A 19,794-nucleotide genomic window follows, 5' to 3' on the forward strand; every position below is an offset into this window, starting at 1 on the left:
CAGGGGGTCCCATGTGAGCCAAGGTCATCGGTAGTGGGCATTGTTGGGACACAGAGATGTATTTATTTATTGTGTGTAGCCATAGGATGTCCCAGGATTACAAAGACCCCATTAAATAAAATTAAGTAAAATACAATTATGTATACAATACAGATTTACCAGGGACATAGAGCTGTTATGCATCATCTAACTGAAACACCCTGGTTATTCAAAGTTCCAACAAGAAGAATAATGATCCAGTTCTTGGCTGTATATAATTTTATTTTGGAGATTAATAAATATATCAATCTACATAAGCAAATGGAACAGTCAGGGAGCGTTTACAACAATCAAAATATGTTATTTCAATTATAATGTAATTTCTTAAAATAGCATATCTACTTACCTGATATTTAGATTTTCTATAAAGCAATTTGTTCTCACATGTTCACAATTCAGCTGTCTCAATGCATACAGTTTTACCGCTTGTTTTTCATTGCAAACAAGTAGTAGATTTCGCAGTGTTCCGCTACAATATTCCACAGCAGAGGCTGAGCTTCCACCATTATGCCGAGGGGGCCCTTTCCGGTGCTGCTCCTGCTGTGCACTGGATTGAGCCACTGGCCAACCTGACAGCCAAAGGGGAATGCACTGGCAAAGCCACTTTAAATAAGCCTATAATTTAAATTGCGTAGCTTAATCTAAGGGGACAGTCCATAGCCCATTGAAGTCAATAGCGAACTCACATTTAGGGTACAGCTTGACACCAGCAGATCGATCTAACCCATAATGAATGGCTTGCTAGTTATGACATGCTCTTTACATTTCTGAGTATCAAATCATATATATACACACACAACTGAAAGAGCATCTTAATAAAAAGCATTTAACTATTTTACAATCTCTTTTGTTTGAAAAATAATCATATATATTTAACTTTCAAAATCACAGAATCATTAACAACTGGCAAAGTAGAAATTTCTCAGCAAGAATCTGGTGGAAACTGGCTTAAATATTTTGATTTTAGAAATCTCTCTAAGGTCATCATTCAGGAAATTAACACGTCAGGCATCAAAATGTGTTGGCATCATTGACAAGAAACACCCAAATTGCAGTATTTAAAGACAATTCTGTTACAGTGTTCTGTGACAGAGATGTAATACAGTACTTAATACAGACAACATTCTCTGGTGCTAACAGCACGGGAAGACAAGAAGTGCAGAAAGAATTCCACATGGAAGGGGCATTGACCAATGCATCTCTAAACTGCAGTAGTAATAATTGATGAAGCAGGCATGAGAAGATGTGATAAAGCCTTTACATTTTAAAAATTCTATCTTTCAAAATTTTCTAGGAACAGATACAAAATTAACTGCAATTTTTAAAAATCAAGTTGCAAATAACTGAAAGTCATTTAAAATAACCACAGTCAACATAAGGCCACAGCACAGAATGCAAGAACTGAGGCATTAAGTCAGCAAATCTGAAACAAAATACAAAAAGTAATGACAGAGGAAACCGGCAAGAGGTGCTAACAAGAGTTTCCTTGCTGTATTAATTTTTACTCTGTCCTGGTTGTTTGTGCTGTGTATAAGCAGCACAACATTTCCCCTTTTCTAGCTTGCTTTGCTTTGTTAGATGATTTCTCTGAAGACAAGGAGTCACGTCCATAATTCAACTGCATTAAAAGAAAACAGACACAGAGTTTGGTTTCTCCCTCACTGCAAGTCATAAATATTGCTCAGACCAACCATTTCAGCAGTACTTCTAAAAGTAAGCTGTCACTGTATTGGTTCCACGTAGTTTGCTGGATATAGGCCAACTTGTCCACTATCCAAACGTCCTTTGCACCAGCCTTGTTCATCTTCATCTTCTATTTTAGTTAGCTCTTCCCCTGGGGAAAGTAATTTGACAAACTATAAATAACAATCATTAAGAATTGGATTAAAATATATCTTCCTACGGCAGCTCTAGTATTCCCATTACACCAATCAGCATCGGAAGGTGGCTGAATTAAAAAAATCAATATAGGGAAACTAATCATTGGGTGTCAGCGTTAACATTTTTGTTTATCACAATGTAAATGCACATAATACCAGGTGTAATACCAGGTCAATATTATAACTATTCTGTAGGTGGAAGCCCAGGAGTTATGTGGTCAGGTATTTTAAAGATCAGGGTTGATTTTTTAAAGAAATGCATGTATGGACAACACTCCATAGTAAGTTGAAATATTAATGACACACATGGAGTGACATATATCCTGTACTGCAGGCTATTAATACTTATGATTTAAGATGCACTAAGTATGCCGTTCCTCTTTTAATTAGGTGAGACAGAGAATACCTTTGCAGAATCTAGCTTGAACCTTAAGTACTAAATGTATCATTTACTTAGAATGATTTCGATCTTATCTGTAACTTCTTAAAAAAGCAAAACAGAAAAATGTAGAAAAACTTATACTGAAAGTCTGATATATCAGGCGTATCATTGCACCATATCTTCCCAGTAAGGAACAAACCAGTGTCCAATTCTCAATAAACCAAGTAGGTGGCAGCCTTCAGTCAGTGTCAAAAGACTGTAGGAATGCCAATGCTCTTCCAATAGGTCAGCACATAGAGCCAACTACAAGTGACGCCTGACACAGGTTGGACACGTGTCAGCTTCCCTCAAGTTTTGATGGGAAATGTAGGCATCCTGGTCTTGCAGCTGTAATGGAGAGCCAAGCAGTAAAACCAGGACGCCTACATTTCCCATCAAAACTTGAGGGAAGCTGACACGTGTCCAACCTGTGTAAGGCGTCACTTCTAGCTTGACCCTCAGATGTTTATAACACCCCTCTCCTTCTCAGTCGTTTTGCCAAGTTGCAGGCATGTTTACTTAGAAGTAATTCTCAGGGACATCCAAGTAATTTTGCTCAGGTTTGCAGAAGTCATATAAAAGAAGTTACTGGAACCCAAGACGGTCATGATCTGTCATAGCCATGACCAACTAGAATATCCCCACCTCTCCCACAAAAAGCTATTTTTCTTTGAGTTGCTTCCCTGTTTCTTGTACATGCTGATCTTCCTGTTGATATCATTGGAGAAAGCCAATCTATACAGGTGCCAAGACCAGAGCTCCCACACCAGCCCTTCCCTTTCTTTTAATGAAGGTAGGAAGTGTTCTATACATAAGGACAAACCATCTAATTTTTGTTATAAAGCAAATGAATTATTAGCAAGAGAGCTGCTGAAGCTACTACTATACTACTGCAAACTACAATAATACTTACAAAAGTTTTGTAATGCTGTTGTAAAATGCTTTTTAAAATCATTGCTTAATTTTGTTTGCAATATTTTTTCTGGGTAAATAAAACAAGGTTTCACTTACCTGCAACTGTTGTTCATTGAGGCCTTCTGTGCAGGCTCACGTGGGACTGCCTGTGTGCAGGCCTGCAGATTGGTAGGTTTTGTAGCTTTAAAACTGTAGAGGAGGACCCCCCCTCACCCCTTGAGCACCTGAATGGCTGTTTCCACCCTAGAGAGCCAGCACTCTGGCAGGGGCGGTGCCCTCCACCCTCGGTTTCCCCTGAGCCACTGGACTCTCCATGGCAAGCAGTGAAGAGCACACAGTGGGGTAGGAGGGAGGGCATGTGTGCCTGCACAGAAGACCTCCATGAACAGCAGTTACAGGTAAGTGCCACCCTGTTTTCACTGTTAGTCTTCTGTGCAGTCCCACAGGGGAGCAGTCAAATAACTCCTCCTACTCTAGCTGAAAAGTTTCTTTCTATGGCCAAACTAACCATTCTGTGAGTCTGGGTATATTGTGATATTCCACTCTTCTGCACCATCATGGATCTGGAGCTACTGGAAAGTGGAGGGAGTTGTTTCTGGCTAGAAGCAGTAAAACAGAGTTGCACTTACCAGTAACTGGTGTTCCTCGATGTCTTCCGTGCAGGCATACATGGGACTGCATGTGCAGACCTGCCAAACAGCGAGGTTTTACAACTTGAAACCCACTAGGGGCTGCTCGTCTCTCCAGAGCACCTGTGCGGTGTTTTCCCGCCAAAACCGACGGACTCTGGGAGACGGCGCTCCTTCACCCTCAGTTCCACTGGAGCCGCCAAAACTCTCAAATAAGCAAAGACCATCAGCGGGGTAGGAGGGAGGGTTTGTGTGCCTGTACGGAAGACATCGATGAACAGCAGTTACTGGTAAGCGCAACTCTGTTTTCATTGTCCGTCCTAGTCTGGAGGACCTTGCACACAGTAAGTAAGACACTCGAGACACAGACATGAAACAAAAATAATAATTAAGTCAAGAGAGGGAAAATAGCAGCTGGACAAGCAAAATGGCAACGGACCAGTAGTACACAGGCTTGTGTGCACCCACGCTGGCTGTTTCTGTGAAGGCAGGTTTATGAAAGTAAACCCCAAGCCCATCTCCTAATGATAGGAGACGTATCAGCTAGGCGTGCAGAGGAATATCAGAGGATTTTTGAGCCCTTTTAATTAGGGGCTTAACGATCTTCTGGTTCTTCTTTCAATGCGACTACACCAAGCAAGAAACAGTCCATGCTGGCGGATGCCGAGTAAGTCAGCCTTACTAATTTCTTTTCTGGATCTTGGACTCACTGGGACCTTATTTCCTTTTTCTTTTTAAGTGATTTGTTTCCCCCCACCCCAAGAGTCTGTGAAGTTTTATTTTGTATCCTGTATCTGTGCTCAGGATGAAAGCTATTTCAACACTGGAAAACTTTAACATGTTTGCTAATCAAGTTAGCATTGATGATGTACTCACTGATATAAAATAACTGAGATTTCCTCTCTGATCAGCAGGTTACTGATAAAAAAGAACTGAGTTTGGGAACTCAGCCACTATTTTACTCTGCTCTTCTAATAGTTTGCCAGATCTTCTCCGTCCTTCTTTCACTTTGGGCTTGCTTTACTAAACTTTTTTTTAGAAGGACTACGACAGTGTGTTTGTAAACAATCAATTGATTGCAGCATATCACATTATTGGGCCAACCTGGACTGTAAATCACCTAAAGGGAAGGATTCAAACCTCTATATATCAGAAACTTAATAAATTTGTGGGCATAAAAAGAAACGGGGGAGGAAATATGGTGGATTTTGGAACTCCGTAGTTCATGATCTATTGCCATCTGCTGGACTAAAAAATGGTAGTCATGAATCAGCCTCAAGAAGAAATTATACAGAGGATCTCTTCTGCCCTCACAAAGAAACTGGAAAGTTTGCTAAGCAAAGTAAAACAAGATTATGGAAGTATTTTGGCCAACATCGGTCAAGGGGAGAAATATATGCCAAAACTAAGTTCACAAGACAATGAACCAGCGCTGTTACCTCAACAAACTGATCAGGCCATGGAAGGAGTTCCTGAAGATCTTGATTATGGATCTGAACTATTTTCTGGACTGTCCAAAACAAATCAAGCATCTCAAAGAACCAATGAAGTCATCCAAGAACTCAAAAAACAGTGGGAGAATACGACTGATGTGGGAAAGGAAACTGAATTTCGATATTCATTACAAGCAGACTTGGAATTAAGAAAAAACAATTTAGGCTTCCGTGAAGACTCTGCGAAGATCCATGGTGGTTTCGACCCAGGAGTTCCCCCGCCCCAGGATTACAGACGTAAAGGAAATGCTGAAGGAGGCATACATTCTTTTAAATGCAATTAGGGTTGATTATCTTGCAAAATTGACATCAATTTACTTGATATATAATAAGCAAATTATGCTACATAGTAAAATCTAAGAAGATTTGGTATTTATAGCAAAAATAAAAATTAGTTTAAGAGGTAAACAAATTAATTAAATTAGAAATTTATGAGGCTAATAGTTTCTTAGAATGAGTAAATGTTGAAACTAATAGTAACTTTTTATTATATTATGTGCAAAATTGTCATCAATTGCCTCACATATAATAACTAAAAAAATATTAAAATAGCAATTTATGATATTAAAAGCTTTCTAGAATGAGCAAATGCTGGAATTAAATATGGGAAATCTTCCCTTTAGATAAATGTAAAAATTTAAAAGATATTTTTTAATTCCTCTCCCTGTTGGAATATCATTTCTCTTTTGCTGAAATACCATGTTTCTTAGTAATTTCTTAGTATTTTGTATGCTAATGGATTAACATATTAAATAAATAATAGCTAATTCTTTTACTGAAGATTCGTTTGCTAATTGTAGATAAATAACCATAAAAATGAATTAACTCATTGTTTACAGAGGGAAATTTATTGTTTTTTATTTTTCTTAGTTGTCTATAAATTTGATTACTTATATGCTTACCTAGAGTAATTGTTAAGTTTTGCTTTGTTTTGAACTAATATGAATCTAATGTTGATAAATACTATATAGATGCTTATAGCTTCATTCATGCAGGATCCTTAACAACAGGTGGACGTATAATCTGTATTGCTGTGATCTATCAGCTTGGAACTGAGGAAGGGGTGTGAAGGAAAGAAAAATAGTTCATATATTTTACTCATATTTTGTAGGTGCTACAATGTATTATTATTATTCAGTGTATTTACAGCATATATAATCTGTTAGATTTATTTAATAGCTTTCTGTATAAGGTTCTATGCACTATCAATTGTTTCTTTCTATTTCTTAAATAAAATCTATTAAAAAAAAATTTTTAAAGAAAGAAAATAGCAGTAGCCACTCTTGAGGCAGAAGCAATGGCAAATTAAAAAACCTTTATTCTAATCTAGCTAAAAGCTAACTAACTAGACAAATGACTAACTTGTGTACTCGTGTGGTTCAGGTGCTCATACTCACAGCCTACCACGGTGCTGACCGTGCTAGGAGGAGGGAGGGGGAAAACACACATGCTGAGCTAGCTTTTAAAACATAATTGACCAATCAAAGCTCAGTTGATATGAAGACAGCTGGCCAGAGAACTACGACAGAGGACGTGCAGAAAGCAAAGCTTTCTGTCTCTCAAGGCCACCTAGTCTGAGCGTGAGCACCAGGAGCACTTAATTAGCTGAACTGTTCACTGTTCTTCACTTGAACAGAGATTGAAGAACTGCTTGTCCCACAGCTGCCTCCTTGCGCTCTCGTACATCGAGTGCATAGCGCTTCACAAAAGTCTCACCTGATGACCAGGTCACTGCTTTGCAGATGTCAACTAAAGGGACTCCACCCATCAACACTGTCAAGGATGCCTGTGACCTCATAGAATGTGCGTGAATCTCCAATGGGCACGGTAAGACTTGTGTTTTATAACAGAGTCGGATAGCCCTCACCACCCACCTAGATATGGTCTGTGGGTTGGCCCTCTTGCCCGTTGGGGCCAGCATAACAAACTAACAGTTGTTTATCTATTCAGAAAGAACTCTGTTTCAGGTAAAACAGAACACCCTGCGGACATCTAATGTACGTATAATATTTAGAAACCATGTGTCAGATGTAACTGCCTGCCAGGCGGAAAGGTAAGAAGTTAACCTATCCCCAAACATGACCTCCTGCTCTGAAACTAGTCAGAATTGTTTTTCCTGTTGAGAGGCATCTTTCCCCAGAGCGTCGTTATGCCCCTGTCACGGCTTATGGGTAGGCCTCCCCCTCTGATATTGGCCCTGACAGGGAGAGCTCTGCTGGGGTTGAGGATACTGGTAGGACTGATAATGGTATGATCTGCCCCCATACGACTGCTGCTGTTGTCGTTGGTACTGGGACCTCTGATTAGATGGTAGTTTCGGAGGGAGGACCCCATAAGAGCATGCTGTTTGCCGGTCTTTGTGCTTCTGCAAAAGATATTCGTCTTGTCTTTGTGGAAAACAGGGCAGATCATACCGCTGTCAGCCCTGCCAGTAGATTGCAGATGCCAGGGCCCTGGATGACGGGTCAGCAGAGTTTTACCCTGTGTTAATCTGTCGTTTTGGCAACTTTAATACCTCCTCCTGAATGATCTTAGCCAAGACCACCTGGTCCTTGGGAAGCCAATCAATAAAGCCCATAACTTGGGTCCATAAAAATATTTGATATGCACTCATGATTGCCATGTAGTTGGCAATCTTAATATTCAGGGCTGAGGATGTGTAGATCTTTCTGCCTAATATATCCCGCTTCTTCCCCTCTTTATCTGAGGGAGCTGAATGCGTGCCCTGCCTTGGCTTGGCCTGCATCTCCCCTGTCACGAGATGTTGGAGGAGGCTGTGTGAAAAGACACAGACATCTTCCCTGGTTTTATAATAATTTTCTGCCTTCTCGGATGTAGAGGTGACGGAGGAAGGTTTTTCACACAGAGATGAGATCATATTGGCGAATCTCTCTATGATGAGAAAAGCAAAGTTGGCAGGATTACCGGAACAGAGGTGCTGGAGAATTTTATCTTTTGGCTTCAGTTCAGTAGAAGCAATCTCGATATTGATTGTTGCCAGGGACCGCCCCCCCCCCCCCCGCACTGTTATGGAGCCCACTTTGAACTGTGCCAGTTTCCTGCTCCGCTGTTTAAGACTCTGTCAGGGGCAGCATTGCCCATGCCTGCTCCCTGCCTCTCTGCTGTTATGGACTGTGTTACCTGCGCCTGTTTCCTGCCTCCTTGGACGCCTACCTCACCTGGGCCCACAGCCATGCCACTAGCAGCACAGTGCCAGCCGGAGGGACCCTCCGTGAGCCTGGCCAGGCACCCCCTGGTCAGTTCCCACAGGGAGCTCCTTGCAGGACGGTCACTGAGTCTGCCCTTGCCACTAGGCAGCCTGCTAGCCAGCCCACGAGATGTGCCAAGGAAGAAGCCATGTTCCCAAGCAGCAAAGAACCACCATGGACAGTTTGCTCTGAAGCTGCCATTTCGAGACCAGGCTCCTGTCACGTTCATGGAGCCCAGCCTCACCCTGATATGCATATCTCTGGAAGCTGCCCTGAGATGGAAGCTACGTGCTGGCTGTCCAGAACACCTAATGGACACATGTCAATACAACTACCGCATTCCAGGGCAGATGCCATCAAGACAACTTCAGCTTCCTGATAGATTCAGTCAACCCACCCATTGTATCTTTACGGCAGATTGATATAACATACTCCTATACATTGGAAACCAAGCCTCAGGTGGGTTTGTGATTGGGTTTGGAGAACCTGGGGGGCAATTAAGAGCATGTTAGGGAATAATTTTATAATTTGATACATTTTTTCCTTTAGAGTGCAACAATAAATGAAGAGCAGTGTGTGAATGCAGTCCTGGGTCTACTGCAATATTTGCAGTTTATCACACAATACTAGAGGTAAATTTTGATCCAGTATTTTACCTAGAATAATTCTAGCACTTTAGAATGGACTATATTATATTAAAAAAATTTCCTCCCCCCTTCTTCTTTGGTTACAGCTCTAGATAAAACACCAGGAGCATTGCATGATTGGCTTCCATATGTGTGGGTGTGTTTGATCATAAATTGTTTACAATTGACCACTGAGGAAGGCCTAAGGGCTGAAACGAGTCTGGTCAGTTTTGTGCTGTACCTTGGTCTATTTGTGTTGGTCATTGCACTGTACCATCATCTGTATCTTGAGATGTTTTAGCAAGTTTTAGAGTATATATATGTAGCCTGCCATTCAGGCCTTATGTTTTAAACTTGTTTTTATTCACATTGGTGCACATCTATAATAAATATTTTTTTATACACACACACACACACTTACTTACTTACTTACTTACTTACTTACTTACTTACTTACTTACTTACTTTTAGGTTGTTACTTAACCCCTTTTGTTTCCCTGCTTGTTTGGGTTGAGTTTGTGGGGTTTTCCCCCCCTCCCACCCCTTTTTTCTTCCTTGCTGTCGCAGTCATACATTCAGAGCCTAAAGTGGCCCATTAGCTGTAGTTGTAGAGCCATTTATTTTATTTTTATTAATTTTATTGTATTTGGATTCTGCCCTCCCCGCAAGCAGGCTCAGGGGAGCTTTTGTTTCCCTCCTGTGAACCACATGGAAGGCTCTCACCTCAGGGTATGTTTTGGGGTACTTAAGCAGGCTCTGCCTGCCATGAGGCGCATGTCATTCCTCTCCCAACCCCGACCGGGTGCACCATTCCTCTCCTGAACCCCGACTGTCACTCTGCGTGTCTAGTGCAGGAGTTAGATATCGGCCCGCTTCACTGCTGCTTCTCTGCTTCTCGCCATGACTAGGTACGTATCGCCCTGCGATCTCAAGTGGGTTTCCTGCTCATGCAAACGGCTCTATTTTTCTACTCTGTATTTCCTAGCTCTTGTACGTTCCTTGCTTGTATGTGCTATTGTAGGCATATGCAACATTTCTAGTAAACACGTTTTATACTTATTAGCCATTGCCTCTTTATTGTGAGAGTAATCTGGAAGATGGACTCTGCTATACATTGGTTAAGATCCGCACTAATCTAGTCCAGACTGCGTGCTAATTTCCCCATAAAATAGCAGTTCCGGTAACAAGATTTAGCCATTCATAAGAGTTGCTCAGTATAGAGCTTACAGTCATCCGTCGAGGAGACTGTCCCTTTGTCGGCAACTGCCTTGTCAAGAGATGGTTCAGATGCCCCACTGGGACTTCTTTCAAGGGAGTACTGATCTTGTTCTGGTTCTGATGGTACGCTAAGTATGATCTAGACATCTGATAGGTTTGGCATTGTGATTTATGCTGAGAGAAGCCTTCAAAGGTAGAAACAACCGATTCTGTTCTGTGAGGTTCGCCCAGGTCCAAGCTGTAACAGGGTGGATGAGAGCATTGAAACCAATTTTGGCAGGCGTGTGAGCAGCAAGCCTGCAGTACATCCTAAGAGCCACTCCACGGATTCTGCTGAGTGTTAGGTTCAATCAGTTCCACTTCCTCCTCGGAATGAGGTGAGGCGGAACGTGAGGAAGGAAGTGCGTGGTTGTTCTGGCTCTCGCATCTCGAGTCGAGGGAGGTTTCTCACTAGTGTGTTTCTCCTTCTGCAGGTGATGCTTCGTGAACTTAGCCTTCTTTCTCAGTGGTTCCGAAGACAAGTCTCGCTTGTCAGATCCAAGTTCCCTCGGATCGGAATGCTTCAGATCCGATTGCTCAGATTCCCTCGGAACCGGGCGCTTTCTCTGATAGTTGTCTGGGCATCATGTCGGCTCTGACAGGCTGGGCGAAGCTGACGGTGGACAGGTCCGAGATTGTGATGCCTCTATCAGGCTCCAAGACTCCGCCGTCAGATGTTGGGTCCAAGTCAGAGGCAACATCAGATCCGAGAAACTTCCCAAGGGGCTGGTCGGATCTGAGTCTTGCCGATCTTGGTCGGTCAATTTTGTGACCGGCGTCGGTGTCGGAGTCAGGCAATCCGAAGATTCAGCAGTGGTGGAAATGTTAACCGCTTCAGTGCCAGGACCTTCAGATGCCAACATAGTCCACTCCCGTAAAAGGGCTTTGAGCCTTCTGGCCCTTTCTGCTGGTGCCTTGGGGGTAAAAACCTGGCAGCATTTGCAAGCTGCCACTTTGTGACCCTCACGCAGACAGGCAAGACACTTAGTGTGTCCGTCAGTACGGATCATTTCAGTAGCGCATGAGGCACAATGCTTTAACAAAGCATTATCAGCCATGATACCAACTCACAGTTCTCCGATGAGATGGCCTACTCAAAGCAAGCAGACTGCAGATGACTGTAAAGACCCTCTTCAACCAGCGGCAAAAGAGGAAATGAGGGTGAAGGGGCACTGTCTCCAGAGTCCCTCAGTTTCAGCAGGAAAACAGCGTGCAGGCGCTCTGGAGAGACAAGTGTCCCCTAGTGGATTTACAACTGTAAAACCTCACCATTTGGCAGGACTGCACATGCACAGTCCCATATGGGACTGCACAGGTAGACGGACAATGACCTGTTGAAACCACGGTTGATGTGGCCAGAATGGTGCTATCAATATGCATCTGGTTTTGTCCATATTTTGCAGATCACTCTCAGGATCAGTAATAGAGGCAAGAAAGCATAAAACTGGTGTCCTGACCATTTGATCTGAAAAGCATCCCCCAGAAAGTTTTGATCCAGTCTCCCTCAGGGACAGAATAGGATTGCTTTGCTGTTTTCTCTGGCGGCAAACAAGTCTATCTCTGGGGTGCCCCAGTGGTCGAACACCAGTTGTATGTAACCATCTTTCAGGGACCACTCCTGTGTGGTAGACCTCAATCTGCTCAGTCTGTTGGCTATAACATTTTGACGTGCTGGTGATGTGAACCACTTGTAGGGGGACCCCATGTAGTACAGCCCAATCCCATATCACCATAGACTCCTTGCAAAGGGTTTTGTCCTCTGGTGCTGAGGCTGTGCACCGTGAAATGAGTGGTGATGAGAATACTGACAGTACTGATGGTAAGGTTGATACCTAAATTGGCATCCTCTATGTGATTGCTATCTTCCAGTGGCCTTGTTTTCTGGCTGTTGTAGGGGAGGCAAAACTCTGTATGACCTGGCAGTCTGGTGATCTTTACACTTCTGGGACAGGTACTCATCCATCTTAGCTGAGAACAGGGTTTGGCCCTCAAATGGTATGTCTTTGACTTTGTTTCTTTTTTCTATCAATAATGCAGTCCAATGCAGCTAAGCATGTCTTCTGAGTACTATAGGTTTCTTCCTTTTTTTTTTTTACTACATTAACTAACAATACAGAGGGAAAGAAGGGGGGCAGGGGAAGGAAAGAAAAAAAAACAGCAACATATAACAACACTACACTACAAATAATGCTTTCCCTTCATACTGCCATTATTAAAAAAATTAAAACTTTGTAAGATATTGATGGAGTGGTTGACCTTGCAAAATACAGATTACAATCCAAATTAAGTCTTCCTCCCCCCCGCCGGGCCTCGGACACAGTTCTCTCTGAGCAACTGCAACTGCAGTGCTCGTTCCCTCCCCCCCCCTTCAGACTTCAAATCCCTTTCTTCTTGCTTGGTGTCTTGCTGAAATTCTTGATTTTTGTCCTCAAAATCCCTTAGTTGATCTTCTGATGTTATCTTGTAAGCTTGATCTTTGTAACTAAACCAGATACCTTCCGGAAATAGCCATTTATACTTTATTCCACGTTCCCTCAGAAGAGCTGCGAACTTTTTATACTTAAATCTTCTTTTCCGAACTAAAAATGGAACGTCCTTCAGTATCTTAACTTTATTACCCAGAAAGTCCAGATCCGCATTGTATGAGTTGTATAGGATAGTGTCTCGGTTCCTCTTAGATGAAAAATCGATGATGATCTCGCGAGGCAGCTGACGCTTCGTTGCATATTTTGAAGAAGCCCGACGGACTTCCAAAATGGCGCTTTTTACCTCTTCTTTAGTTGCCCTCGTGGGTGTCGCCAATAGTTCCAAGGCCAGGTCCCACAAATCCTCATTTTCCTCCTCTTTCACATTCTGGATGCACAAAATTGTCTGTGTTCGTTCCACTTGTAGCCCGATCAGCTGGTTCTCCACCAGCTTTAACTCTTTATTCGTTGCCCTCACGAGTGACGCATTTTCCCGAGCAGACTTCTCTGCCCCCCCCGCTGCTTCCTTAATGGTTTTCACTTCGCTCTCAATTAAGCCCACCCTTTGATCTGTTTCATTCAGCTTGTCAACAAAGGGCTTTATGGCTTCAATAACCGACCTCTTCACCAAGTCCTCGAGCGACTCTCCTTTCCCCTGCAGGGCAGCTGAGATTGACTTGCCCAAAGCGGGACTCTGCTTTTTCGCTGCCATTTTAGGGGGGGGGAACCGCCGACCAAATTCTGAAACTCAGCGAGGGGAAAGAACGAGCCTTCTTAGATCCCACCACTCCTTCGCATGCGCTTGTAATAACAGAAGGGATTCGCTTACTTACAGGCTTCCGCCTAGTTCTGCTCTTTGCCGTTTTCCATGGCCCGGCAGCACTCAAGGTGCCGCGCACGTCTGCCGACCTCCATAGGAACAAACGGGCAATTTACCCCCTGCATAGATTTCAGGGGGCTCTTCCCGCCGCGTTCCGGACCCTGCCTCCCTCACTGGGAGTTCTGGGGGCTAATCTTCGCACATCAGCCGCCCGGTCAGGCTGCTCGGGCGCTTCCTCTCGGACCTGCGGAGAGGAGCGTCTGACATGGCCGAGAAAACGAAAACGAATCCGTCTTCTGAGTACTATAGGTGATGCCAGTGTCCTTGTGAAGGAGTCAGCTACATTCTGCCCTGTGTTAATCAGTTGTTTTGAGAGGCAAACTGCCTTCTCTTGAATGACTCTGGCCAGCATTTTTTGGTTCTCAGATAAACTGTCTTTGAATGCAGCCACCTTCTTCCACAGAAAAATCTGATAGGCTCCCATTATTGCAGAATATTTTGCTTTTTTAATATTAAGACCTGAAGATGAGGGTGGAGAAATGTAAACTCTATGGGCATGGAATCTAGGTAATAATATTGACCCAACATAGTGGAATGAGATATGGAAAGTAAACATTAAAATAACTAAATCTGCTACGTTTAAAGAGAACCTGTATAAGATGTTTCATAGATGGTATTTAACACCAGATAGATTGGCTAAAATGTTTAAAAATATGTCAAATAAGTGTTGGAAATGTAAAAAATGTACTGGGACGTTCTTTCACATGTGGTGGTCCTGTAAAGAGGTGCATAGATACTGGATAATGGTACACAAACTAATACAAACTATTTTGCAGATATCAATCCCTCTCAAACCAGAAACTTTACAAAATTGTATGCTGGATATGAACAAGAAGCAAAAACATCTGATTATTCATATAATAATGGCGGCCAGAATTTTATTAGCGACTTACTGGAAACAACAAAAAATTCCACAGCAAGAAGAGTTAATAGCGAAAGTAATGGAAACTGCGGAAATGGACAAATTAACTTCGCTAACTAAAGGACAAATGGAAGAAGACTTTTCCGCAGCATGGGATCCCTTCTACAAATGGATGACAAATAAATATAATGTAATGTAATATTAAGGAAAATAGTATATGATATAACGGAACTCACAGTTAAAGATGTAGTAAGATGAAATATAGGAGGTGAAGAACTGGATAATGGATACAGGCAAGCACAATGATAACTGTCTCATGTCTTTTTATGTATATGTGAAAAACAATAAAAATACTTAAAAAAAAGACCTGAAGATGTGTATACCTTTTTTCCTAGCATATCCTGCTTTTTACTTTTCCTTTCAATGGGAGCCCTGCCTGTGTCTAAATTACATCTTCTCTGTAACAAGAGAAGAGGGCAGTGCGGGTTAAACAAAAAGGCACAGTTGTCCTCTTTTGTCTTGTGAAGTCCTTCTGCCTTCTTTGATGTGACTGGGATAGAAGCAGGTCTTTCACAAAAGGTATTCATCAAATCCACAAACCCTTCTATCATACGGAAAGCAACACTTGCAGTGTTTCCTGAATACAAGTTTTGCAATATTTTGTCCTTTGATTTGGGTTCTGTGGATGAACTGTCTGTATCCAAGGATTTTACCATGCTTGTCATTTGCTCTGCATACGAACAATAATCTTCCGTCGACAAAAGCTCTCTGCCTCCCTAGTGCTTTGTCAGGGGAGGGATCAGAAGAGACGCCTGGGCTCTGCTCTAGGGCATATGGCACCACCTCTGAGCCCGAGAACTGAAAGGCCACTGCAGACTGAGGGATATGGTGCAACTGACGTCGGTGTGTCTTGGGATGCGCTGGCTCTGAAATGGATCCAACCAGCTCAGGGTGATACGCCTCTCCCCAGTCAGATCCAGTTTGGGGAGGGATATAGTAAGGATACCAACGGTCACATCTATGGGAGCAGCAACCCTGGTGCAGTAATCATGTGACTGTGTTTGGAATTGGATCTGATGGGTGGGTAAGCAGCCTTTCCTCCAAGGGACCAAGGGAGACTTAGATTGAGCTGATGGGGTGTGGGGAATGCCAATGATTTCCGTATCACTTGTTTCCGGAGTGCATGCAGCTTGGTGACTGGGGTTGGCTTTCCTCCTGATGCTGTGCTTAGACTTTGATCACACCTTTTTTTTAAACTGGCTCCAAAACATCTTAAGCAATATTGCTCATCCTTGTTGACCTCAACCTCTCTCTGTTAGGGTCCAATGTCAACCCCAATTGAGTTGTGGTCAGAGACAGGGCTCTTGATGCAGACTCCAAGGGGTCCCTTGAGGTCGACTGTTGTTACATCTTAGTTGGGTCTGTCAGATTTGATGTTCTCACACTTGGATTTGAGGTGGTCGACTGCACCGGCTATGATCGATCTGCGAGTTCTGTCAAAGCAGTAGACTTTGCTGCCAGGCTATTAGCGCTGGAGAGAACCCTGTCCCAAAAAACTGCCTTCAGCCAAGTGGCTCTTTCGGCAGCAGGCTTTAGGCGTGAATATTTGGCAAGGCTCACAGAGAACTATGTTACGCCTTTCTCCCAAACATATGGGACACAACAAATCAACTTAGTGTCACACTGCATACGCTTTTTAAATAATGCTTTTTCAGCCATAATCTCACAAATTTCTTCTTTCTCTCCCTCTCTTTGGAGGCAATGCCAGTGATGCAAAAGCTCTTGAAAGGAAGAGCCTTGCTACAGATGTTCTTCCTCAATTGGCAGCAAAAGAGCAAATGAGGGTAGAGGCCACCACCCCTCCCAGAGTGCAAGCTGTTTGGGGCAGGAAACAGCCACACAGGTGCTCTGAAGAGGAAGGGTGGCCTTCTCTAGAGTTTTAAAGCTACAGAACCTACCAATTGGCAGGCGTGTGCATATACATTCCCATGTGGGACTCCGCAGAAGACCAACAATGAAAATAAAGTTATCTACATCAACACAGAGGCACTTTATCCATATAAGCCTCCCACAATTAAGAAGGGTTGATTGGGATGAGAATATAGTGCTCTAGTGATTCCATCAACTGAAGGTTTTATTGCTAACATTTCATGTTACTGGTTCCTGAAAGATGAATCTAAAGTTCTCTTAACATTTCAAAATTCCATTTTCCCCTTAATTAAGAACCCTGGTAGAAATTTTATCCGAAGAAAGAGGTGTTCTTCCTCACACATTTCTTTCATGGCGGAGAAAACAGAGTTGATAGTGACGGATGGATCCTTACCAGTCTTAAAGCTGAGCTCATCGTGCTCCTGACCTTCATAATCATACAGGGCTCGAACTCGCACCTCCATGGCAGTAGGCGAGGCCTCCTCCTCTTCAAATGGGTTTGTTTCTTCTTGTACATCACTGGAGGAAAATGGATTGTTGGTCTCTTCATCAGACCACTCTGTGGGATAACTTTGGTTTCTCTCAGAGCTGCTAACACTAAACACAAAAGACAATCATTTAGATTGTTTCAAAAGCTACCTGAGGAATTACATACACCCAACACCATACCACGAGGGGGACCTATTTAGTAAGAAATGCATGTTTGGACATTTCAGACATCTAGAGCAATCACTAATTTTGCATGTAAACGAGTTTAGAGATAAGAGTGTGCAGCACACGATATTAATAACCAACACAACATGAAACACCAAGAATATTCATTTGAGGAAAATGTTAGCGAGAGAGAGAGAGCCTCAGCAGAGGATACATCCAATGAACACACACGGTATCAAAGCTCCTGTGGTAGTTGCACAGCACACAATCATGGTTAGCTGTTGTGGAACTAGTGAAAGTAGAAAAACCAACCAGAAAACAGCAGATACAGCAGTCTGGTTTGCAACCACCGTCACAGAACCTCTCCACTATGGCTTCATGCACTGTGCAACATAATGCCTTGGTAGAAACCCAGAGGTGGAAACCGTGGACAGAAGAGTGTAAGCATGAAAAACAGTTTGATAACAGTCTTTCACCAACTTTTTGATTTTATTGTCCTCCTTTTCACTGACAGTACTTCCAGTATCCTCTTCATCTTCAAAGGGATTGTAACTTGACTCTACTGACTGCACTGTGTTACCCGGGACACTAAGGTTGCTATTTGAGAGAGAAAAAGCATTAAGGTGACCCTATCATTTCATGGTGCCAGTACACACACACAATACAGTATGTCCCATCCATTAATGCCCCCCTAGTTGCCATGCCTGACTTCCCTTAAAAGCAGCCAGGCAGATGGGAAAGATAATTTCCAGCAGGTTTCTTCTCGGCAACAATGGCTGATCTATCAACTGACATAAGGTTATACCCCAAAGTGTCTTTGGCCCTGTTTAGATACCATGAATCCAATCACCAAACCAATCACCAAGCTGGGGATCATGCTTTCAGTGTCTGGTATGAGAGCAACCACACAATAAATCACAATTATTGCTAACCACAGAAGGGGAAGAACATACAAACTTACGGCAAACTCCTAGTAACCATCCTGTTCTCTGTAGCATCCGAATGGGCTTTTATAATATACTTAGAGACTAGAACTCCCACCAAGCTACTATTTACGGGGCACGGTGGAAACCTAAAAATGCAGCAGTGCCCTGAAGGAATTTTGAAAAACTAGTGTCTGGAAGCTTCTCCTCTCCTTGCAAAGAACAGCATTACTAACCCTCTGAAGGCCGTATAGGACAGTCCCTGCTCCTTTCAGATTAATAGTAACAACCGTGCTTATATACTGCTCTTCTAGACAGAGAGCTGGGGCTGAGAGGAGAGACCTGCCCAGGGCCACCGCCTGAGCTCATGGCAGTAGTAGGATTTGAACCAGTAGAGTGCTGATTCACAGCCGAACCACTTAACCACTGTGCTGCAGCAGCTCTCTAAGACTGTGCTCCAGAACAAACAACAGCACAAGCATTTTGACAGTTTGCAGAAGTAGGGCCATGATAATGGCCGTCCCTTAATAAACCAAAAGAGTCAGCAACCAAGTGGATTTTCACTTAAGTCATTTGGCAGTCTCAATCAGTACAGCATACATTCATGAGCAGAACTGGATTTCAGGCATCCCTGGCAGCAGTTTCCATAACAGAAACGTTGAAACGTTGCCCTGAACAGAGCGGCCTGTGCTGGATGTGCCCAAGACCATCTGACTCATGTGGGCAAAGGAGAGCCAGGACCATTCACACACACACACACAGCCCTGCATCTCACGCAAACTGGTCCCCAGCGTGCTGTAAATCAAAGGTGCTTAACTGCCAACTATTCAAGTTAGAGAAAACATTATTCCTCTACCTAACCAAGAACATGTTGCTTCTTTCTAAAGCCCAGCTTAGTGCTGGTCATTCACAAGGGCCTGGGAGGAGCAAAAGCTAGTTAAGTTACAACAGGTTAAAATCTAGACAGAAAGAGTTCCAAATATTATAGTATTCTAGAGGCTGCCCCCCGCCCCCCTTTATCTCTTTTCTTATACTATTAGAATATTAGAGCAGCCATACCCCAGCTTGGTGTAGTAGTTAGTGTGTTGAACTACGAAACCCAGGTTCAAATTCCCACTCTGTTGTGGGGTAAGGGCCACTTTCTCTCAGACTAACCAACCTCACAGGGTGGTTGAGAGAGTAAAAATAGTGGAGGGGAGACCAAGCAACTTGGATGAAGGACAGAACGAAATGTATTTATTAATGAAATATTCTCAGCAATTTCATAACAGAATGACTACTACTTGAATGCATCACAGTAGAAAACGACCAGTAATGCATAGGAAAGGCCACCGAATGTATGAGGTCCCAGGTTCAAATTGATGGGTCTGTAGCCACAATTCTGGAAGAAAATCTCTGCAAAACAGCCTGAAATAGTATACAGCACTGTGCTAGGCCTGGCCCATGTCAGTATGAAGCCCTCTTCTTACCCGTTTCTATCTTCAGCAGCAACACCATAAATTCTACACTTATTTGTTGCAAACTAATTCTTTTTGGCAGTTACTTAGGTGTATTCTTCTAAAACCTAAAAAAAAATAAGCTGCTGAGCCCATTTTAATGACTTTTTATAAGA

The 19,794-nt window shown here is 43.0% G+C and overlaps 1 protein-coding gene across 2 annotated transcripts in view; it reads right to left on the minus strand.

Moving 5' to 3' along the window:
* Positions 1-240: 240 nt before the first annotated feature.
* The window catches only part of PACSIN2 (protein kinase C and casein kinase substrate in neurons 2), an 81,734-nt gene continuing 62,180 nt past the window's right edge, over positions 241-19,794 (minus strand). The window contains exons 9-11 of one of the 2 annotated variants that reach the window (XM_055000334.1): positions 17,740-17,856; positions 17,000-17,202; positions 241-1,873 (exon numbers count right to left, since the gene is read on the minus strand). In XM_055000334.1, coding sequence (XP_054856309.1) covers positions 1,761-1,873; positions 17,000-17,202; positions 17,740-17,856 — 433 coding nt within the window. In that variant the 3' untranslated portion in view covers positions 241-1,760. The remainder of the gene's footprint in view (positions 1,874-16,999; positions 17,203-17,739; positions 17,857-19,794) is intronic. The other variant, XM_055000335.1, reaches the window with a different exon arrangement.

The sequence above is a fragment of the Eublepharis macularius genome, chromosome 16 (genome assembly GCF_028583425.1).
Source record: "Eublepharis macularius isolate TG4126 chromosome 16, MPM_Emac_v1.0, whole genome shotgun sequence".
Lineage (NCBI taxonomy): Eukaryota > Metazoa > Chordata > Lepidosauria > Squamata > Eublepharidae > Eublepharis > Eublepharis macularius.